Consider the following 23,312-nt stretch of genomic DNA (forward strand, 5'->3'; position numbering starts at 1 on the left):
CTGTGGGAGGTCCTGGATGAGAAGGCGGCAGCGCCCCCCATCCGGCCAGGGCTGCAGGTGGCCCTTTGTCCCTGGTGGTGCTGCGTCGGTGCAGGCTGGGCCACGAAGCTGTTCTGAGCACTGGTTTTATTAATAATGCATCTCTGGGTTTATCCAAGGCTTTAAATCCGTCCCTTCTTGATGTCATTCCGTGTGAATGCTGCTTGCTCTTTTAAAACGTGCTCGGAGCCTCTCCGTGGTGGCTCCCTGGAGCGCTCTGTGTCTTTCTTCACCAGGGGGCCTGCGGAAGGAGGGGGACAGGGCAGCCCCCCCGGTCTACCACCGAGTCCCGGTACCTCCCTCCCGCAAGAAGGCCCTCACGCTCTGGCCCTGCCCGCCTTCGTAACCCTGTGTCCTAACCGCCTGCCCTCCTAGACCCTCTGCTCATCCAGGTGGCCTCCACCACCATGCCCATCTTCTCTTGCACGCTCCTGTTCCTGGCTCGGCCTCCTGGGAACCGGACATGCATCGAGGCCCAACCTGGGAGGGCATGAGGTGCCTGATGCCACCCACAGCCCCTGACCTCCCTGGCTGGCCCCGTCTGCTGGCACTCACGCTCACACTGAGAGTTGGGCGACCCTTGCTGCCTGGGGCAGCCCTTCTGCCATAATCTTGGGCAGCTAATGCGTTTTGTATAGGGCTGTGGCTATCTCCTCATCAGATGATACACCTCAGAGGGCAGAAGCTAAGCCATGCGGCCAGGAAGGCTCCATGGGCTGGATTTGCGGGCACCTGGGGAGTCCCAGCAGTACTGTCCCTGGAGATCTGGGCCTTGGAATCTGCTGTCCCTGCCCTGTTAACCCCTCTCCAGGCACCAGCGGATGGGCCTGCCACACTGTCGCTACAGGAACCCCACTGACGTCGTTATTCACAGCACAGACTCTCCCAGGTTACTTAGAGGTTCTCATTTATGCCTGGATACAAAGCATTTTCTACCTGTGTCTTGCTTGGGAAAAATTTATAGGCAAGAGTGTTAGAGGGATGGCCATGTCGGGGAGCTTCAGGGACCACCGCAAGACGGGTAGCAGGGCTTTGGGCAGACCCTGCCCTTCCCTCTGCTCGTCAGGAAGCCCCTCCTGCTGCTCGGGGAGGCTGTGGGCCATGTGCCTGGTCGGAGTGCCCCCCACCCACCCTCCGTCCAGGTGAGCAGGAAGAAGCTGGGGTGGTTAGGCCCACCTGACCCTCGTGCTGCACGTGAGAGTCCGATTGTCTGAAAGGGCAGGCGGGGCTGCTGTCGGGGGCTGCGGACACTGACTGCTGCCCTCTTATGGATAGATCAGTCGTTTCTAGCAGTTCTGTTGTGACTCTGTAACATCTGCCTGCTGTGTTTTCATACTGTACTTTCAGGTGTTAATTATCCAATATTTGTGTATAGTGTCTATCTGATGGTTCTTTTATCAGAAGTCCTGGGAGGGTCTAGCCTGCTGCTTGCTGTGTCTGACAGCTCTTGTGGACTATTTTCAGACTGTGAGTTCATCTTCAGTGTGTGGGGTGTGTGTATATATGTGTGTATATGTACCTGCATGCGTGTGTAGACGTTATGTGCACGTGTGTCCGTACGTGTGTGTGCACACGCAGAGATTGTGGCAGATCGCGGCTCTCCTGCCTGGGTTGAGAGTGTGGCCGCTCAGTTTGGCTCCAGGTATCACCAGTCAGGGACTCAGTGTTTTGTTAGTTTCCTGGCTTCGGGGTTTCCAAACCATACAGGTCGTTCACACTTGAACCTGAACCCCGTGGAGGACAGACCCATGCTGCGAATTCTGAGGGAACGTTCATTAATTTTTTTCCCGGAGCCCGGGAAGCTTCCTGATTGCCTCCTGCGGTGCTGGTGAATTTTCTCCAAGGCTGTGCCTCCCTGCCCAGCCCCCAGCTTTATGTTGGGGAGGGCTCTCAGTTCTGGCCCCGTACCTCTGGTTTGTCCGGGGCCTTCTCACTGTCCCCACACGGCAACGAATGCCAAGGCTTCCAGGTTAGCAAGGCCAGCAGCTTCCTCGTCTCCTCTGGCCACACTTTGCTTTTGTCCTGTGCACGTGGCTCTGCTGATGATTTTTAACCAGCACCTCTGAGTGTTGGGGGTGGGAAGGCTGGTAGCTGCATCCTCTGCCTTCATCTCACTGTGACTCCCAAGGGGCTGATGGGTAGCTCGCAGCCGAATGCAGCCATAGACGTGTGTCAGCCCCTCAGGTTATGCGTCAGCTGGACCCTCACCTGGTTCACAGTTTGCCATGTTCTCCGTAAAGGTCTAGTGGGTCTTTATGAAGTGTCCTCCCGTTGCTGCCTGGTCTGTGAGCCATCCAGTGGGAATGGGGCGCCGCTGCCGCTGCCGTCTGTCCTCCAGGCCTGTGCTTGCCGAGCTCTGACCGGGCTGTGCGGGAGCCTCACGTCGAGCCTGTGGCCCCAGTTTGGAGCATCCGTAACTCCCCGTGCCTTGAGAATCAGAAATATGTCAGACCCAGGGTCCTGGGCCACTACACTTGCCCCAGAACTTGGGCGCCTTTAGGTGTCCACAGCCCAAGGCTGAGGTCCCAGGGAGAGGGGCCCTTGAGGTGTGTGAGCAAAAAACGCAGCCCGTCGAGTCCACGTGTTATGCCGCTAGAGCATCAGTGTGTTCTTGTATCATGTCAGACGGGTTCCTTTGAAACAAAAGGAGATGCTAAAGTCCAGCGTGAAGGACTTAAACCCTTTTAAGGGAGAGTGACTTTCCAGCGTGTGGCGTTTCCCCTCCTCTTTGCAGCTCTTCCTTGTGGGTGTGGCATCGTGTGGCTGACAGGTAACCCGCGCTGCAGTTTGCAGGTGAAAACTGGGTGGGCCACTCCTTAGTCTGGTGCTTCTGTGAGTCACGCCTTTCAAAGGCTTTTTCCTTAGAAGCCAAGGCATGCGATGAAGGCTGTTTCTACTGAGTAGATGACGGGTTAGGGAAACACCTGCTTCTGAGACTGGCTGCAGGTGGGGGAACTGATGCCACCCCGTTTCCCCAGCCTGAACCTTCTGATTTGTTCATTCACCACCCCTCTGCCTGTCCCCTGCTGTCCCCGTCACCTGGAGAGTGGCTGCTGCTCCCCAGAACCCTGCTTCTGTCTGGACAGGGAGCCCTGTGGCTCCGTGGCCCGTCGGCGTCCCCCACTCACCGTGGGCTGCTGTGTGGAGTCCCAGTGTCTGAGGCCCCGTTGTCTGGGTGGGCGGTGTGGAGCCGCCTCAGGGCCCTGACTTGGCCTGGCCGTCCTGAGGCTGAAGTTGGGGGCAGCCGCCTGAACGCTCCCGCCATGAATACGGGGGCAGCTGATGCCGTACGTGGCTTTCCTCACCTCCCTGGGCGGTTCCTGAAATCCTTTGTGTTGAGGAAATATTTCACTTGCAGATACACAATTATTCTGTGGGATTTGTAAAGCAAGTCTGAAAGCTGATTGAATATAGCAGAACTGTTCATGCATAACAACTCCTTAATACCGAATCATAACAATTATGCATAATTTGTGTTTATAGTGCCTGGAAGATTAGACGCCTCCATACAGACGTGCTCTAAAACAGGCCTAGAACGCGCAGGGCAGGATTGCCACTTAGTGTGCCCACGGGCAGCCTTGGTGTTCTGAGCACAGCCCTGTGGTCGGCCTTCCCTGCCCTGGCAGTCAGTGGGTAGGGTGGGGTCCACCTGGACCTGCTTCCCAACCAAGGCCATCCGGAAGGCTGGGCCTGAGCTCTTGCCCAGGCCTCAGGGAGGGGGTGAGGGCAGCCCCCCACCGTTGCCCCCCTCCCCGGCTGGGTTCTGCAGAGGCCGGGGCCTTGGAGCGCCGAGTCCCACGCCCAGATGACCTCCCACCCCCCAGGTCCTGCAGTGTGTGGTGGGGGGAGGGGCAGGGTCCTGGCATCTCCAGAGCTGTTGGCAGTGTGGTCTCCCGAGGGTTCAGCACTGCTCGTATGGTGTTGATGTGGCAGTGGCTCATCCTCTGACCTCTGTCACACCCTGGGGCTTCCCAGGCTCTGCTGACCTCCGAGCTCCTGGAGGCCTCCCCTGGCTCTGTCTCTGTCTGGGCTCAGCCCAAGGGTGGGCTACCGGCGACCTGCTCTGAGGTCTCGTCTTTCCCTCTAGACCTTCTCCTGGCCTCCCCTGCTCCAGGTGGGAGCTCGTCCAGGGGGCCAGCCGGTTTGCTACTTGGCACAAGTAGGGAAAAGCTGGGCCTGCCCCCAGACCCTGCCTTTCTCCACCTGCACATGGACCTGCCCCTCAACGCCGTCCTCTAGGCCAGAGCCCAGTGGCTCCCGCTCTCCTTTCCCTGCGCCCCTCCCTGGGCTCAGCCTCAGGGCCTGGGTGAGTCCAGCACTGGGGCTGGGAGAGCTCTCGTCCCTCCCTGGCTGTGCACCCAGCCCCTCCTTGTGTGGGAGGATATGGCCACTGGAGAAGGGAGTCACAGGGAGACGCCCCCTCCCGCCCTGCAGAGGCAGGTGGCCCCTGCCCTAGCCCATCTCCTTGCAGGACCAGGGCTGTCTTCCTGATGGGCCTGAAAGGCTGGGCAGCGCCGTGGCACTGGAAGTGGCAAGCTCTTCCAGCCTTGTCCCCCCTCCGCGCTGACCTCTGTGCTTCGGTGGCCTGTGGGCTACAGGTTACCAGCCACAGATCCACGCTGGGGAGTTCAGGCCTTCCTGCAGGTGCAGCTGAGCAGGGCCTGGGCTGAGGATTTGCATGGGGGCGGGGGGCGTGCGTGCTCCGGTGACTCTACTCTGACGTGTCTTCCTTCCCCCGCAGCCTCTTCGAGCACTACTGCTTCTCCCGGGGTGGCATGCGCCACAGCTCCTACACCTGCATCTGCGGCAGGTAAGCGCACCTCCTGGGCCGCGTGGGAATGATCACGGGAGGAGGTTAGGGAGAGCGAGGGGACCCCACCGTCCTCCCAGCTTAAACGCACCTGTTGCTCCTATGCCCGAGGCAGTGCCCACCTAAGCCTTAGAAGTCGCTCTCCCCTCCTAAGGCTCTGGGAGCAGAGGTTGCTTCTGCCCGTCCTGGGCAGTGCCGGGTGAGGAGGGGAGCCGGCTTGCCCGCTGCCGTGCCCTCCCTTCCCGTCTCCAGCTGGCTGCTTCTCCTGGGGCTGGCCTTCCTCGCCCCCTCCACACAGGCACGCTCCCAGCATGGGGGACCGGGCCGTGACCTCAGGCTATGCCAGCTTCTGTGTGCCGGCGGTGCAGAAGGAGCTGGGTCAGTGCCGGAGGCTGCGGTTTTGCATGTGTGTGGCCGTGTGGGGAACAGCGCAGCCGTGGGTGGGTCTGGGGCTCTGTCGCGCAGGGTGTCACTGCAGGCGTGTTTGTGTGTGGCACGTTGTGGCTGGGGGCGGGGGCTCTGTGCGTCCTGTGTGTCACCCGCACTTGGCCGGGTGTGCTTTGGAGACACAGGGTGGAAATGACCATGAGTATAGGGGCAGCTCATGGCCGTGAGTTTGCACTGCTGCGTGGCTTTGAGGGGCACGTCCTGGGTGTGGGCGGCCCCCTCGTCCCCGAGGCTCACCCCGTCTAGTCTCCTTGTGCTCTCCCCTTGGGTCAGAGGGTCTGGCCCCTGTCCAGCCAGGATGGAGCCGGCAGCTCTGCTGCTGTGCACGTCCTCGGCACATGAATAATACATGTGAACATCTCAGTCCTTGGAAATGTTCTTCTGTGGCGGATAGAGAGAAAAATCATTATTTCTACTTTTATGATTCCTAAGACTCCCAAACAGGACCATAAATATTATACCCAGTGGGGTTTTTTTCCCCTTTCGACAGACTTAAAAGTTTTTTTTTTTCTTAAAGGCATCGCTCATTAGGGAAGTGTTCTCAAGCAGAGGGGCGAGGTGCCACTGCTCACCGTCTGTGGCCCTGGCCTGGCGGACCTCCATGGCAGCCCCCGACACAGCCCGGCCCTTCCCACTGGGCCTCCCCTCTCCGCTAGTCACCAGGAAATAAGGGCTTCTTTGGAGTCTCTTACCCGGGCCCGCAGGCCCTCGCTCCCACATCAGGCCCACATCCCCAGCCGAGGCCACCTACCCGAACACCTCAGCCAGGGGAGCGCTGCCAGCGCCACCGCCGTGAGCCCAGAGGTTGGCCAAGAGCCGTGTGACTGCACTAGGCCAGGGCCACCTTGCCCCTCACCCCCACCTCAGGCTGTGGACCTGGTCCAGCGGCCCTGGGCCCCTGCTGCAAGGTGGACAGCACTGCCCTTGGGGCAGGGAGTTGGGGTGCTGGCGCCCGGGGCCTGCTGGGTGAGGATGGGCTGCTGACCTCCCCCTGGTACTCTGCAGTGGTGAGAACTCGGCCGTGCTGCACTACGGACACGCCGGGGCCCCCAACGACAAGACCATCCAGGACGGAGACATGTGGTGAGTGACGCCAGCCCCCAAGCTGCCCTGGTTCTGCGTGTGAACAGCGCGGCTGCAGTGGGCCTCAGCCCCAAAGGTGGCTGACCACGGCCTCTCGGTCCCACCCTGAGAAGGCGGACCACGGTGAGGTCCCCCCGTTGCTCTGGGTCCAGACTTCTGTGCCAAGACTTTGGCCTACACGTAGCCTCCTCTCCGGGACCAAGGCGGCCCTGAGAGAGGGGAGCGGGGCCCTGTGTCGTGTGGGTGAGGCACCACCTCAGGAGGGCCTGTGCCGTCTCCCAGCACCCACCACGCTCACTTCTCTGGCTTGGTGCTGGGAGGGTGGGCATCTCAGTTCGGAGCGGAGAAGACCCCTAGGGAGTCCCCCGCCCTCTGAACCTGCCAGCTCCTGCCTCAAGGCTCCTTGGCACGAGTGGAGGTCAGAGGTGGTGCTTGGCCCTCAAGGCTGTTGGCAGGGCTTTGCTGAGCATAGTGTGATGTGCTCCCTGCTCCCCACGGAGCCGTGACTGAGCAGACGTGGGCAGGACCCACAGCCTCCAGCCCTCCGATGGACTGTGCCCAGCAGGCGGAGTCGCAGACCCTGCTCCCAGACCCCAGTGTGTAGGGCTCGTACTGGGCGTACGCGCCCCTCTCTTGGGTAGGCGCTCCGGCCTTGGCAGGGGCCTGTGGGCGCCTCACTGACCTGGACCGGCCCTGTCCTCCGCTCACGGGCGCTCGCACTGCCCGCCTGTTCTCTCCACCACCCAGATGTCGGGCAGAGCCAGTCCAGGCTGCCAAGGGCTCCCGAGAGCCGTCCAGAGGCCACCAGCCCCACGGGACCACCTGTCTTGGCCTGCAGACATCTTGCTGTGGTCACCGACCCGCAGAGGAGGGCAGGAGGGGTGCGCACTGTCCCACCTGGTCCTTTGGTGCCTTTCCCTCCTGTTGCTGAGGCACCTGAGCCAGGCTCCATCGCACTGCTTCCCGCCAGTGCCGTGCCCCCGCTCGGGTCGCACACGTGCCCTGCTAGGCTCCATCCCCGAGCTGGCATTCCGGTCCTGCCTGCAACACTGGCCAGGAACCAGCCTCACGCAGGGAGTGGGGAAGGCTGCACACGGGGTTCCCTGGCCCACAGCCACCGGGGGATGTGAGCCAAGGGATGCCTGCTTCTGAGCTGTCACTGCCCAGTGTTTTCAGAAACCCGCCCAAGCCCAGGGTGCCCCTGCTGCAGGGCGCACCAGGCACCCACTGGCTGCAGTGTCCACTCACCCAGGGTCAGGAGCTGGATGGATGTTCTGGCCCTGGCCCCTGTTGGCAGGAGCCCAGCTCAGCCTTCTGGGAGGAAACAAAGCCTCTTAATTCCCACTCTGAGCCTCAGTTTACTTGCTGTCAGTGGAGACAGCACACAGCACTTGGCACTGCACTGGGCAGCAGCAGGGACACGTTGGGACCACAAGTGCTGGGTGGACACACGCTCTCTCAGGGGCCTGGGTCAGCAGGACAGGGACGGGAGCACGCAGAGGGGGACACCCAATGTGGACACAGAGACCACTGCCGCTCACTGCACCCCCCCCCCCCACCCCCAGAGTGTCTAACGCCCTTCCTGGCATAGGGGCCAAGGGCGTGCAGCAACTTTGACAGGGTTCTCCCCTGTGCCTGGTGCCAGGGACAGCTCTTTATGTAGATTTGCTCACGTTGATCCCATGAAGTGGGTGTCTCCCCCTCCCCTCACTCTCCCGCCACCCCCCCACCATGTAGGCAAGGTCACTGAGACACAGGAGCGTCCAGGTGCAGAGCCAGAGGATTTGGGGATGGGGTCGGCTGCCTCCGGCTTGACTCCGCTGGAGACTAAGGAAAGTGGGGGGGGTCCTTCCCTTTGGTGGCCCCAAAGGAAGATCGCCTGGTGTCTTCAGGGACTCACGCTTCCTAGAACCTTTCCTAACGCTTTTGACTCTGCGGCCCCTTCTGGCTGGGCCAGGATGTGGAAACCCAGTCCCCAGGCAGAGGCAGACCCCAGCCACACCAGCAGGCCCCAGCTGTCCCTGTCGGAGGGTTCTGCAGCAGGGCCACGTGGCTCTGAGTCTTTCTTCTCTGTGCGTTTGGCACGGCCCAGACGAAAGGACTGCTTCTCCCCTCTTCTCTTTATGCGTCGTATGGCCGTCCTCCCCCCACGAGAGGCTGGCTCCAGGGGCCCTTGGCGCGGTGGGGCCTGGCTGACCAGGGGTGCCACGCAGCAGGCCTCCTCCACACGTCCAGACGCTGTGGCCTCGGCCCTCCCGGGCAGTGTGCGGCACCTGTGTCTCCTGGTCGCAGCTTTAGAGACAGGAGTGATCCAGGGAATCCCACAGATGTTAATGCCAAGCCCAAGCTGGTGATTTTAGTTTTCTGGTGCCAACTCTGAAATGTAGCCAGTAGAATAATTATGAGTTTATTATAGTCAATTTATTATGCAGCATTTAGAACAACATGTTTTGTTGATTACTGCTACTGCCAGGTTGCTGGCGGCATTTATAATCCATTGTTTTATTGAAATTGATCTGCCAAGCGCCCACTGTGTTTGGTAAATAACAGAGCGCTCTGTTATCCCAACATAAAATCCACAGCACTTCATCATAAGGTACAAAACCAAAATACAAGCATGGTGCAGAATTTTCCCTGAAGCTGAGCGTCGCCCAGAGCCATGACCGTTTTCCAGGTGCCCATCGGGTGGTACGCGCTGGGTCTCCGTTCCTTGATGTCGGGTGAAAATGCCCCAGAGAGAGTTTAACATTTAGGAGTGGGGCCGTTCGGGGGCCGGAGCTGGTCCAGGACAGTCAGACTCTGCTGGAGAAAGTGAGGAGTAGATGCCGAGGGGGCAGCCAGCCCTTCCCATCCCTCTCCCTCTGGTCCCAGACGTGTGATGATGAACACAGAAGGTCCCCAGTTCAAGTCCCTGCCCTCCCCCTCCCTAGCTGAATGGCCACCCCTCTGAGCCTCAGTTTCTCCATCCATCGTTGGGGGAGAGACAGCACCCAGCTCTGAGGACTGGGATAATGAGGGCAAAACGTTGAGTGTGGAGCCCGGCACAGGTGGCTCCTGGCAGGAGAGAGCTGCAATACGGCGACATCCCCAGAGCCAGCAGCGCACCTGTGCCCCTGAGGCCCGCCTTCCAGCAGCTGGTTCCAGGACGGAGACTGGAGGCGAGAGCCACCAGCAGAGCGTGTGCCGGGCCCAGTGTATTCAGGCAGCTCTCTGGTCACGTGGTTGCCTGCTCTGTGTTTTCAGCCCCCAAACTGTCCTCGAGGCGCATGCCAGGTGGAGCATGTAGCCGGCCAGGGCCACCGTCTGCTCCTCTGTCCTTCTGAAACCAGGCGCCTCCCGGGAGCTGGGCCGGGAAATCGGGGCCCCGTACGTTAGACGCGCTGGTTCTTACTCCACATCAGCAGCGTCCCCCGAGAGCTGAGAAGAGGATTTGGGGGACCCCTCCTCGCGCCACGCCAGCCCCCGCCATTCACCTCGGCGGGATGCTGCCCCGCTTGCTCTGCATGGATCCCGGGGTGGGGAACGGGACTTGGACGTGGCCTCAGGTCCCCACATTCCTCCCTCTTGGCTGGTTCAGAGGCACAAGGCCTCTTGTGGGGCCTCTCGGGGCTTTGCTGTTGCCTCTGAGAGCCCTTTCCTGCTGTGGCCCTCGGGGTTCACCATGAACCCCGTCACCAAGTTGCTGTCCTAGAGAAGCCAGTAGCTGCTGTTTTCATTTTAAGGCAAAAGCAAGCAGGGTAACAGGAGTGCGGCGCGCTTCTAATTAATGCTCTTGCCGAGTTCACACGGGACAGTGTCGAACGTCATCGAAGGCCCTTCCTGGGTGGGAGCCCCAGGAGAACCCCTCACCACCAAATCAGTCCTGACCCTGTGAGCACAGGAGTGGCTGGGGTGACGGTCCTCTGAGCCCTCACGCACTGCCCTCTCCTCCCAGAACCAGCCTGGGCTTGGAAACCAGAGTCTCCAAAGGTGGGTAGAAGCGCCAAGGGCTGGTGCCCTGCCTGTGGGCCACCAGGGAGCGCCACTGTCCACGTTTAAGTCCCCAGGGAAGTAGTGCACCCTGAGTTGGATGCACTCTTGCACTAGACTCCCCGCCTCCTCTGGGCCCAGCAGGCACACCCCAGGGGGCAGAGGTAGGGAGGGTCCAGGGTCTGCGTCCAGTGGGGTCTGATTTGGAAAACAGCTGGGACACCGCTCCTCACCTGCCACCTCCTCCCTCTCCCACCATCTGATCAGGTGGCGGAGGAGTGGTCCCTGGGGTAGCGTGCCCTGTGGCCCCTATCAGAACCTTCTAGCTGCCCCAGTCGAAGGATGCCCCGGCCTGGGTTGCCCAGCGGCAGACAGCAGGTGGCTGGTGGGTGGCGAGCCGGACCTCCCAACACTGGCCAGAAGAGGGCAGCGTTGCCTCAGGACGTGCTTGCCGGGCTCATCTCTGCTGGCTGTGGTCTCTGTGTCCTGGGGCATGGGAGGGGGGCGGCCAGCTCGGTTAGTGGGGGAGACAGACGCCTGTCCCAGCGCGTCCCTCAGCAGCCAGCCTGTGTCATTTCCTCTCCTTCCCTGTAGTGGGACGAGGGCCCCTTCCATCTCCTTGCCCCGATGACGGTCAGCCTGAAGCCCCGGCTTTGCCCTGCTGCCTGGCGGAGGGCTGACACAGCACTCCTGGACCGAAGCCCAGAGAAATAAGGGCTACTCATTTCCTCCCAGGGAGGCCCCGGAAGACACCCGAAGTGTCGCTGGCCTGAGGGTGGTGCGTGCTGCTGCTCCCCGAGTTGAGGTGGTGTCAGACACTGTCTGCAGGGCTGCCCGGGCTGCCCCGTCCTTTCCTGCCACAGAGGAGGAGCCAGGCCCACGAGGGGGCACGGCTGGGGCAGCTCTCTCCCCTCCTGGCCACCCTCCTCCTGCCACTGGCACCACTACCGGCTGGCTTCTCCCTGCCCTTCTCTCGAGTTAGTTCCCTGTTCGTCCCACAGGTTTGGTGTGGACTAGATGTTAGTGTAAACTGCTTGGGAAGCGTGGCCCCGCCTCACCCCCTCCGTCACATGGCTCCCGGGACGACAGCCTGTGTCTCCGTCATCGACATCCCACCCCGACCCCTGCGGGCTGCGGGGTGCCCGCTGCTCACCCAGGGTCCCGGCAGCCCCCTTGGCGTCTCAGGCAAGGATGGGACGATCCTGCCCACTCCTGGGGGCCACTTGGTCTGATGTCTTTCCGGCATCTGTGTGCTGCTGCCCACGGAGGGGCGAGTCATGCCTAGGGCTCCTCCCCGGCTGGCAGAGAGGCCACATTGAGGTGTCCCCAAGCCCCCGTTGTCCTGGTGCCTGAGGCCTCGGTCAGCTTTAGGGAATGAGTGTCACCTCCAGGCCCAGCTTCCTGATGCCAGGTCCAGCCCAGACGCACCCCCACCCCGCCCGCACCCACCTGGCTGTCTCCTCAGAGGACAACGCAGCTGTCACCAGGCAGCCCCCTCCTGAGGATTGGATGGTCTTAAGGACATGCCCCAGTCCTGGGGCAAGAGAACACTCTCAGGAGGGCACAGGCCCTGGTCAGCCATCTGTCCAGACCAGTGGCCGTGGCCTTCCACCTGCCGTCCAGGTTGAAGCAGCCTTTACGTTATAACCCAGGACCAGGGGAACAGACATGCCTAGATGGTAACCAGGCACCCTCACCACGGGGTTTCTGTCCGTTCTGTGTTGTCTGTTTATGCTCCTTCCCTGTATCCCACGCAGTTGACGTCACGACTCACAGTGTGAAAGCACCAGTCCAGACAGCCCGGGTGCTCGCAGATACCATGGGACACCACTTACCGGAAAGTGGAACGAAGCATGTGCTGTGCGCGTGACACCGACTCACTGCCTCCCCCGCGGAGGCCACGGCCCTGACGCCCAGCCCTCGCCCCGCTGTGCTGTGGCAGCAGCCAACCCCGGGTGGGCGCCCGCCGTGTCCCACACATAGGTCAGACGGGTACCGAGTAATGTCCTTCCTGGGGACGCAGCCCACACTGGTGCTCTGCTTCTCCCCATGTCATCTGTAGAAAGGTAACAACAGTTCCACTGGACACAGGAGGCCCACAGCACGTGCCTGCTCTTGTCACCGTGTGTGCTGGCGAGTGCTGGCTCTGGGGGTCCTGGAGCTGGTTGCCTAGGTGACCTCCCTGTCTGCCCGGGCCCCACAGGAACAGCTGTCCCGTGACTGGGTTGGGGAACAGGGATGCCCAGAAGGCAGCCTCTCTGGGGAGAGAGCAGCTTGGTGAGTCAGCCTGTGGTACGGAGGGAGCCTCCAGGCTCCGAGTGGTGGCCTTTGCCCCGCCGGCCACACCTGGGGCTCGGCATTGCACCAGAGGTCTGGCTGGGAGCCAGTGGGTGGCCCTTGGGTCTTGTCTGGCCTGCGGCACATGAACGGGAAAGTGACCAGTACGCCTCCCTCTCTGTCTCATGCTGAGGTCTGGAGGGAAGCAGGAGTTTCCCGCAGCTCAGAAATCCCCCAGCCTGGTCTGGAACGCAGACTGGGGCGGTTGCAAGTTGGGGTCTGAAATGCTGCGACTGTGACGCATAGGTCGTCGAGGTAGTGCACGCACACACGGGTGCATGCGCAGTGCCTTATCTGGGGTGAGAGGTAGCTGAGAGCGAGGCAACGGCCCTGGAGCTTAGAATGAAGCTGCAGCCTGCGTACACAGCGGCCCTCGTATAAACACTGCAGCATTTCCCCCAAACCCTCCCCAGGCCTCACATCACTGGCCGAACCGTCTCGTAGGCCTTCTGCCTGCGGTGGAGCCAGGGGGACTGAGGAGGGCCTGGGTGGGCCAATGGTGGCAGGTAGCCCGGGCCTGAAGCTGCCCAGGAGGAGCCAGCGGAAGACAGAACCTCTCATCTGAGCCAGAAATAGAACCAGATGAACACATGTGAGGATTGAGACGCCAGCATATTGCTCGGAGATGTGTAATATCTCCCCAGATGGCTTAGATTATCACACGCGTTCACTCGGCCAGAGATGGTAAGGTCCCCGGTGGGTGTCCCCAGGCAGCCGGGGAGGACGGATCCGGCGTTCTCGGTTGAGCCAAAGTATGAGCGAATTCTCCATCATCAGCGTGCATTCAGAGGACGGATGGAGTGGACACAGAGGAGATGATTTATAAAAGGCAATGGCTTTCATCCCTGGATTCCAGAATGGCTTACAATCTGAATAACTTATACATGTAGGAACTCTGAGGGGGATTTAAAAAAAAAAAAAAAAAGAGCGAAAAAAGATAGGGAACTGAGAGCACAAAAATAGACGTCAGCCCCGTGCCTGAGCGTCGCTGGGCAGGATGGAGCTGGCCGGCTGGGTGTGCACTTCCTTCTCCAGAAAGCGGATGATTTTAAAACAAAAAATACAGCTGAAGTTTTCTAGAACCTGAACAATAAAGCCAGACTGGCTGAGGAACTCCAAGCACCCACCTTCCCACATTTTTGTTTCTGAGAACTTGGTCAGGAGTCTCGTCTGTCCTGGGGAAGAGTCCTGTTTTCACTGCTCTGGGTGACTCCAGTGTTTGGCCTGCTCCTGTGGGCTTCCTGGCTTTTTAAATAGTTTAATTTCTGTTTTTGTTTGAGATCTGCACAGTCCGATAGAAATTTCTGCCGGGGGCGCTGCTACAGGTTGCCCTCTGATGTGGTGGCCCCCAGGAATCCACGTCCCCACGCCCCTGGCTCTGTCCTGTCTGCTCAGGCCGTTCCTGGGCCTTCTGAATCAACAAACCACAGACGGTTTTCCTTTGTTGCCTCTGAGGAGCCCAAATGAGAATGCTCTGCTCCCCAGGTGAAGCTAGGCCGCGGCCCCATGCGGTTCCACTCCCCAGGCCCGTCTGCATGCTGGCCCTGGCGGACGTGAACATGCAGCAGTGGTGGAGTCCGCGTTTTAAAAGTGGGAAAACTGAGGCCCTGAAGGCTGAGGGCCAGAGCCAGGACAGGAGAGCCCATCCCTGGGCTCCGAACTGCTGACCATCGACTTGGGACTTTGCTGGACCAGTGTTCAGAGCCTCAGTTTCCCTGCAGTTTAGGGCTAAGATACGCCCCACCCTCCTGGCCAGCTGGGAGGGGGGCGGGAGGGGAGTGGGGATGTGCCCCGGGCGGGAGTAAGGCTGCAGACAGCCGTCAGCCCTAGCACCCTGGTGCATCTGGCGCATCCTGGAGAGCAGATGCCTGGGCATGTCTGCTGGGGGCTTCTCGACATTCGGTCCTCGGTTCCCACACCGGGCCTGGGCGGGTCCCCTCAAGTGAGGCCCAAGTGCCCCTTCCGTTGGCCTGCCCCAGGCAGGGTCCCCCAGAGTCTGTGACTTTGACCCAACGCGGTCTCCCCTGCCGTGCCAGTGGGGCTCTTCCCCCGCCCCCTGAGAATCACCTGAGCTGTTATCTGATGCTTTGTGCACTATTGACACTGTTTATGGTGTTTTGCAATCAGAAAAAGACAGGAGATTAAAAAGTGCCCGACTGGGGACTTTGGATTCCAGCAGGGCGTCTGCGGATCCCGAGCGCTCGCGTTTTTCCTTTAGGTCTGTTTCTGTGGTGTCCCCGGTGCTGCCGTCAGGCCGCGTGACCCAACTCCTTGCTCCACTTGTAGGGCCAGTTGCTGGGGGTAGGGGTGCCCAGAGACAGGCACACAGGCAGCTTCTGGAATGTTGGTTGAGCCATCGTGTTTACCATTAGAATTTGGGTTTGGGTGAGAAGCCCTTGTCACGGAAGGCGTGGCTCTGCGCCCCCCCCCCCGGCCGGCTCAGACTTGCCAGGATTTGTGCGGCTTCAGACTGCCCCCCAAGGGGCAGAGCCAGGCACAGAGAGGACAGCCCTCACCGCCTCCACCCCACCTGGTCCTGAAGACACCGCAGGGGGCCAGGCCTGAGGCTGGACTGATGTCCCTCTGTCGGTTCTGTCACTGTCAGCATCCTGACTTGGCCCTGACCCCGTGATGGGGTCAGGGGGCTGGTGGGTCCCTGCTCTGTGCCTGCAGTCGAGCAGCCTGCTGGGGTGGGACAGGATGTGGAGGCCGCTCAGTCTGGGCACCCCACTCCCCTCAGCGTGGGTGACCCAGTGGGAGCCAGGCTTGGACCCAGCAGCCCCTCACTTATTTTGTCTTATCTCACCGTGGAGGATGCTTAGGGCAGGATTCTTACCCGTCCTTGACCAGTAAAGGGTGTGAGCGCGTGGTCAGGCAGCAAGGGTGTGGGAGCGAGGCTCCCTCCTCTCCCTCCCATCCCTGCTGCACCGGGGCCCTGTCACGGGGTGTCCAGAGGGCAGGCTCAGCTGGCCCGTCCTCCTGACTCAGCAGCCTGCCTGCCTGTCCCAGCACCGTCCTGCCTCTGCTGGCTCGTGCTCCCAGCTCCAGCTTCTTCTTTCCTCCCCCTCTCTACTCCCACCTTCTGTGCCTCCTGGTATCCACTCTGTCACCTGGAGATGCTGGGGGCCAGATGGCCCCCGAGTCGGGGACTTGGCCAGCCGGGCCCTGGGAGAGCACACTGTCCCACCCCAGTGGGGAGAGGGCCACGCTTCTCTGGCCAAGGGGACCCCAGAGCTGGAGCAGAGCTGTCAGCTGGGTTTTCACTAGGACACTGGGGCCTGCAAGAAGCAGGCAGTGCGGCTCAGCCCACGTCTTCCGTCAGGCGGGTGCACCTGTTCCAAGGACCCGTCCAGCTCCCATGAGCATTGCCTTGTGGCCTGCAGCTGTGCCCCATGCTGGGTGCCGGGTGGCCCCGGGAGGGTCTGTCAGAATGCCCTTGTGGAGGCCAGGTGGCAGGCGGGGGCCTGGGGACATCTCCGCCCCTCCCCCTCCCCACAGCTGGGCATCCAGAGGCCTGGCCAGCAGAGGCTGTGAGGGGAGGTGTGTGGGCAGCCCCACTGCCCCCAGCCTTCCTGCTCTGGAGACGGAGGTCTCCTGGGACGCCCCGTGGTTCCTTGGCCGCTCGTGTACCATGAGGAGACAGAGGGGTCGGAGGGCCCCAAGCTGCTGCCTGCACCGGCCACATTGCAAGAAGGCTCAGGCTCAGCGGCCTTGGGCGCCGGGCGGGAGGGGAGCGTGGTTGGAGGGGACGGGTGCCCCTGAGTGTCCCCCTGGCCTCATGCCCCACTCCTCCTGCAGCGTTTTCGACATGGGCGGTGAGTATTACTGCTTTGCTTCGGACATCACGTGCTCCTTTCCTGCCAACGGCAAGTTCACCCTGGACCAGAAGGCCATCTATGAGGCGGTGCTGCGGAGCTGCCGGGCCGTCATGAACACCATGAAGCCAGGTGAGGGCAGGGGCGGGGCCTGCAGGGAGGACCACCTGGTGTGGGGATGCAGATGGCCAGGTGGCAGGGCACCTCGGAGAAGCAGGTCCCGCACTCTGCGACCTGAATCTGTTGCCCCCTCTCGTGCTCAGCCAGCAAGGCTCCAGATGCTGGCGGGTCCCCAGCATCCTTCCTGGGAAAGGGGTCTGACCACCAAGCAGGGACAGCTGGGGATCGGGGAGCTCATCCCAAGGTCACCCCACATCCCATCCGACTTCCACCTGCACCTCTTCCCTTCCACACTGGCCACTGGGATGTCAGCATGTCCTCTGCCCTGTCCCCAAGCAGAGTCTGTTCCAGAGAGGGTTTGGCAGCTTGGACACCGGCCTCTGGTTGCGCGTGGAGCACCCTCGTTCGCGGCTGCCGGCTGCGGCTGGGTTGGCGGGAGCTGAGTGTCTCTCCGGTGTTGGGGGAATGGTGAGAGGAGGTTGCGGGGCCATCTGAGCACCTGGCGTGACAGGCCTTGAGGGCTGGGCTCTGGGTGCTGAAATCGGGCACTGTGGCAGTCAGATTTGTATCCCTCTGTGGAGCTTTTTTTTTTTACAAAGAGAAAAAGAAGAGAAGATCCAGAGCCCCCAGACTGTAAGGCCCCAGTGTGTGGCCCCTTTCGGGCCCAGAATCTGATGGCTCGGTTCTTGGCCTCTACGGCCCCGTGGCCAGTTATTGCGGGCCAGGTGCCGATCGTGAGGGGTCCTCTGCAGCTGCCCCCTTCAGGGGAGGCGAATTGTCAGCAGGGCTTTGTGGATGCCCCCATGCAGCACTGGGGCCCACCAGAAGCCAGGGAGCCCCGGAGGGGTGATGGGCCTGCACCCTGTGTCCAGAGGGAACAGAGCTTGGTGACCAGATGAGTCCAAGGATGAGGAACTCACATACACCCCAGAAAGGAGACAAGGAAGGAAACCTCAAAGCTAAGCTCCTGCCGGGCGACAGTGTCGACGAGACTTGCCTGGTTTAGCAGCTGGGAAAGAAAACAGCATCTTGTGCTATAACTGTGTTTAAAAAGCAGCAGCGGGCTTCCCTGGTGGCGCAAGTGGTTGAGAGTCCGCCTGCCGATGCAGGGGACGCGGGTTCGTGCCCTGGTCCGGGAAGATGCCACATGCCGCGGAGCGGCTGGGCCCGTGAGCCATGGCCGCTGAGCCTGCGCGTCCGGAGCCTGTGCTCTGCAACGGGAGAGGCCACAACAGTGAGAGGCCCGCGTACCGCCAAAAAAAAAAAAAAGCAGCTCCCTCTAGGTAGGAATTAGTACGGACGCCTCCAGGACGAACCGTTGCACGAAGACACAGAAGTGCAGGAGGGGGTGGCCAGGGGACCCCCTTTTGTGAAAAACAGGACGGCGAGAACGTGGATCCACATGTGCTTGGAAATCCACAGAAGAGGTGCAGGAAGGGAACCAGACAGACAGGGCGGGGCGTGGGGAGAAGGGAGAGTGTTCACCAGAAGCCTTTTTATACTTTTTGACCTTTAAACCTCAGAATGTGTGACCTGTGACCTGTAAAACCCGGCCTGTGTGGGGCAGTCATCCCGAGCAAGGGACATCTCCTCCTCCTCCCTTGACACCCTCGCTTTACCCTAGAGAGAGAAGGAATAGACGGTTCTGCCCAGCTTTGAACATCGGTCGTTTAAGTGATAAGCGTTCCAGATGTAGCAAGAGGTTTGGGCCAGTGAGAGTGGGTGGAGGTGCCTGGCCCCCGAGGTGGACACTCCTCTGGGTGAGCCCCGTGACCCCTGTGCACCCACGCCCCATGGCGGGTCCCTCTGGGAGCGTGGCGTGGGCCTGCGTGGACCCGCGCCTGGCGCCGGGCCGCGGTACGGCAGGATGGAGGGCTCCTGCCGCACTCCACTCTGGAGACAGAGGGGCGGGCAGAGTGAGGCCAAGGCATATGGCGATGGTGGGGGGGGAAGGTTGGCGGGATGTCGGGCAGGTAGGGATTTGGAGGGACAGTGTCTCCGCTGGGGCTCTTCGCTCACCTTGGAGCTCCGGGCTTCATGTCCCTAGCACTGCTTAGCCCCGTCCCTGTGCTGAGACGGGTGGCGGCCAAGGCCTGGCTGACCCCACCGACCCACAGGAAAACCTGCTGCGGCCTGGGCAGGACCCGGCCAGCTCAGTCGGCCAACCAAGCAATGCCAACTCTGCCCAGAAGGTGGCCGGGCCCACAGGCAGGTCCCCGGGGCCACACATTGCACTAAAAGGGCCTGGTGCGTGGTGCTGGCACCGAGGTCCCGTGGGGCTTCCTGGCCATGTCACTTCAGGGGCAGTTAGTTATTCAGGCCCGGCCAGGCTGGGCTCAGCTGAGCTGGTCCCTGCAGACGGAGGCAGGCCTCCCCCGGCGCACAGTGGGGCTTCGAAGTTCCCTTGTCGGGGGGTTGAAGCAGAGCCCCTGCAGAGCTCCCCCAGCCCACACCCCGTGCTTCAGGGTTGTGACACACAGTTCCCCAGGGGCCACATGCGGTACAGGCCGGGCGGGATGGGGGTCCTGCCCACAGAGCTGCTCTTACGTCGGGGCAGGTCGCCTCCCCACGGGCAGCTCAGAGGCCGTGGCCAGGTCAGCCCTGTGCCCTATCCTAGCGGAAATGCCCCTGGTTTGTGGGTTTGGCTCCTGGGCCAAGACAAACACCCGCTGAGACTGCGTGACTGCTTCCTGAGCCTTCCAGGGAAGAGTAAATAAAGGCGGCCGGGGTCACAGCAAGATGCCCAGAGGAGAGGCAGGGACCAGTGCTCAGAGCATACCAGATCCTGGCCTACTGCCCCGGGATTGAGGAAAGCAGGCCTGGGGTCAGAGAGGGAGCGTCCCTCACTGCCACTCAGAGACAGCCAGGGAAGGAGGGCTGAGCTCACTCAGGGGGCCGCACGAGGTGGCAGGGGCAGGCCAGGCAGCTGCCACACCTGGGAGAACGCCACCCTCATCTGCCCCGCGGGAGGGGGTGCGGCGGCCACGTGCCGGCTTCTGGCCGGGTGCAGTCGAAGCTCTCCAAGGCTTCCGTGTCCGCCCCCCCAACCCCATCTCCGCGGACACCCAGGAGCTTGCCGATGGGACCACCCCCGCCTCCGCCCCGGCCTGCATGAGGGGAGGAGGCACTGTGGGGAAGCCTGGGGCCAGAGCCAGTGTCTGAGCTGGCCGCAGGTGCAGGGCGGGGCAGTTCTGCAGACTCCCGGGGTCTGCTCTGCCTCACTCCCTGTGGGGGGCGGGCAGGGGCTGCAGCAGCAGGACTCCCCGCAGGCCTCGCCTTAGACATGGTGCGGAACACAGGGCTCTGGCAGACAGAGGTACTGGGAGACCGCGCCATCCAGATCGTGAGCGCCCTCTGGCAGAAGCCAGGACAGGGAGGGCTGTGTTTGGTGAGGGCCCTGTGTCCCCACTCTGGCCTGAGAGGCTCCCTTGCTGGCCGAAGGGCAGTGGGTGAGTCCCCGCCCTCGCTGGCTTCCCCGCCAGGGCGGGCGGGGAGGGACCACGCGGAGACCACGTGAGGCAGCCACGCTTAACTCGGCATCGAGGCGCCTGCAGCCTGGGCACGTGCTGCCCCCGTCCTCCTGCAGGGCGAGCGGGTCCCCAGAGGTCCTGGCAGCAGGCGGGCTGTGTGGTGGGGTGGACTGGAAGCCCTCAGCCCTGCGCCAGTGCGGCCTGCCAGACGGTTCCCTGCAGCCCGGGGGGCCTGCCCTGGGACCCTGGCCCTGAGCCTGCCCTCCTGCACCCCCAGGGCCTGGCGCGCTAGCATCCCCCGAGGGCCATTGTCTTCAAATGAAGTGAGCTCTTTGTCTGGATGAGGCTGTGAGGATGTAGCTCCCGGGGCCCTCTGCTGCCTTCCCAGCTCGGCTCAGGGCCTCAGGGCCCCCAGGGCTGTCACGCTCTGGGCAGGAGGCCTCCAGCCTGTGACGGATGCTGCGAGGCTCCTTGCCCAGGCAGCAGGCCCAGCAGGCTCCCGGCCCAGCAGGGGAAGGTGTGGTCTGAGGGGGGCCAGGTGGGCACAGGAGACCAGCCAGGGACCAGGGGCTGCTCTGGATACGTAGTGGGGCCTGGGCACTGGGACTCTGCTTCCTCTGAGCTGAAAGGCAGGTGACGCGGCACAAACCCGGATGCTGCCCTGCCACCCTGGGGTCTGAGTGCACAGAGGAGCGGGGTGGGGGGCACACCTGAATCCTGGGCCCATGAGGTCACAGCACTGGCTGCAAGAGAGCCACGAGGGAGGAAGGGGCTCCCGGTCAGGCCAAACGGTTACCAGCCTCGGAGCAGGGCATAGGCCCCGCCTTCTCAGGGTTCAGAGGCCACGACCTGCCATGGCTGTGCCCGTGTGCTTAGCTCTGGCAGCACGGGAAGGGGCAGTCAGAGAGGGCTTCCTGGAGAAAGCCTCAACACAAAGGCCCATAGGAGGAATGGGAGTGAGACTGGGAAGGCGAGGGCCCTGGAGGGGGGTGGTCCTAGCTGAGGGAACGGCAGGTGGAAGGCACGGGGGCACCAGCACTCAGGAGTGGGTGAGGGATGGGGCTGGAGCGGGAAGCCGGGCCGAGGAGCTCGGGGCTCTGTCCTTGGCGCGGGGGGGGACTGGCATGGTCTGTTCCATGTTCCAACTGTCCTGGTGTCCCGGCCTTGTGCAGCATGCAGCGGGGGTGAGGCATTGCGAGGACTGGGGAGGAACCAGGCAGGGGTCCAGGAGAGGTGGGGGCCCACAGAGTCACCGGGTTCAGGAGACGTTTCGGGAAGACGGGACGAGCCTTGGTGCTTGCTGGAGGTGGGACGGTGGGCGGGGCAGATGGTGCCCAGTCTCTGCAGTGTGATCCCCGGCGTGGCATCCCCAGTAGGAGCAGGCCTGGGGGACTGCCGATGCCCCTGGCCGGGCGTGTGGGCTCAGAGGTGCCTGCGGGCTGCAGAGGTTGAGGAACCCGGGCGTCGGGGCGTTAGGTGGGCAGGGAGGCCCTCTGGCCTGTGCCCACCCCTCCAGCCTAGCCCTAGGACAGTAACCTCCACACACTTCAGGGGCCCCTGCCCTGGCCGTGGGTGTCGTAACCACCATCCGGGCCAGACGCTGGGGCCAAGTTGCTGGAGGTTTAATCACTGTCACAACCCTAACCACACGCAGGCAGAAACTCCCACTCCCGGCCAAGAGAGCTGTGTGCAAGGCCTTCCCCAAGGGCACGCAGGCAAGGAAGACTAGAGGCGCCGTGGGGACCGCTGGGGCCTGCACGTCCGGCCCCCACAAGGGGCCACGAGGACAGGAGGAGAGCCGAGCTGCCAGCACGGAGCTTGATTTATACCTGGTTCCCACCCTCTGCTGCGGCTGGGCCGAGACCGCAGCCCCGCCGTGGAAGTTAGCCAGGTTTGAAGTCAGACTGCTTCCCGGGCCTCTCTCTTGGCCACCGGAAAAGGCCCTGCCCAAGAGAGATGGAGCTGCCCGGGGGTTGGGGCATCGGCCCTTCCTCAGTCCCAGGGGCCAGGCTGAGTGACAGGAGCCGAGTTCGCTGGGCTGTTTGGGGGCTCTTTAGGCCCAGAGCCCCAGGCGGGAGCAGACCTTAGAAAAGAGCGTGCCACGCGCTCAGCCCTGAACCGGCACCCGCTCCGCCAGGCTCTGGTGTGCCCGGGGGAGGCAGCCACCTTTCTGGTGGAGAGACCCTAGAAGCAAGGAAGCACACCTGCTGGACAGGAACAAGGTGCACGGAGATGAGAGGAGTAGCCAGGACAGCAGAGAGAGGACGACGGCGGGGGTGGGGTGGAAGGTGTCACCCCAGGAGGGGCTGACGTTTCCGCTGAGACCTCGAGGATGAGGAGTCACAGGCCAGCCAGGTCTGCAAAGGGTCTGACGTGCAGAGACCTCAGTGTGCTTCTGGAACACAGGTGGCCGGACCCGAGGAGGTCGAGGTGGGTGGGTCGGTGTTAGAAGAGCGGCGGCCGCGGCTGGGGCTTGTGCCCCAGGAACGCAGCGAACTGTCACGTGTCCAAGCCGGGGTCTGGCTGGCCACAGGTGGCTAATGACAGTTCGGGGGGATTAGTGAGCTGGTCCCCCAGTAGGTGCCAGAGCCTCTACAGCCAGCTTTCTGGGGCCAGCGTGTGGCCCTGTTTGACAGAGGAGGCATCTGAGGCTCACAGAGGTGACGGCTTGGCCAGGTCACACGGCAGGTGAGCGGCCAAGGTGGGACCCGGTTACCCAGGTCTCCAGGATGCCAGACCATCAGAGAAAAGCCCCCCATGCCGGCTCCACCCTCAGGGGTGCAGACCTGGCCCCCCACGCTGACGTGGTTATAGCCAGACCCCAGGATGACCCCCCCCCATGTGGTGGGCCCGGGCAGGTAGAACGGGGCTGGACTCAGGAGCTGGATTCCAAGGAGGCTCAGCCTTGGGGACACCCTTGGCCTCCCTGCAGCTTGGGCCGGGGGCAGGCCACTCTCCTGTGAACTGGCCAGGCCACAGCACCACCTGCTCAGAGCCCGGAGCCTGGGGATCTGGGATGTTGGATCAGCCCTGGGCTCCAGCCAGCACAGCCAGCCCAAGACCCCAGCCGTGGGCCCACTGTCTCTGGCAGGAAAGGGGGCCCCTACATGGGGGACTGGTGCCCAGCAAGAGCATGTGAGAGGGGAGGGTGTGTGTCCCAGGATGGGCTCTCATCTCCATTTACCCCTTGGGCCCATCCTCTGCCCTCTGCCAGCCAGAGCT

General features: G+C 62.4%; 1 protein-coding gene across 2 annotated transcripts in view; it reads left to right on the forward strand.

Annotated features, from left to right (window-relative positions):
• Window positions 1-23,312, forward strand: part of PEPD (peptidase D) — a 114,011-nt gene that overhangs the window by 84,846 nt on the left and 5,853 nt on the right. For both annotated transcript variants that reach the window (XM_059998811.1, XM_059998812.1), the window contains 3 exons: window positions 4,781-4,849; window positions 6,302-6,379; window positions 16,484-16,632. In XM_059998811.1, coding sequence (XP_059854794.1) covers window positions 4,781-4,849; window positions 6,302-6,379; window positions 16,484-16,632 — 296 coding nt within the window. The remainder of the gene's footprint in view (window positions 1-4,780; window positions 4,850-6,301; window positions 6,380-16,483; window positions 16,633-23,312) is intronic.

This window comes from Delphinus delphis, chromosome 20 (genome assembly GCF_949987515.2).
Source record: "Delphinus delphis chromosome 20, mDelDel1.2, whole genome shotgun sequence".
In the NCBI taxonomy this organism is placed as follows: Eukaryota; Metazoa; Chordata; class Mammalia; order Artiodactyla; family Delphinidae; genus Delphinus; species Delphinus delphis.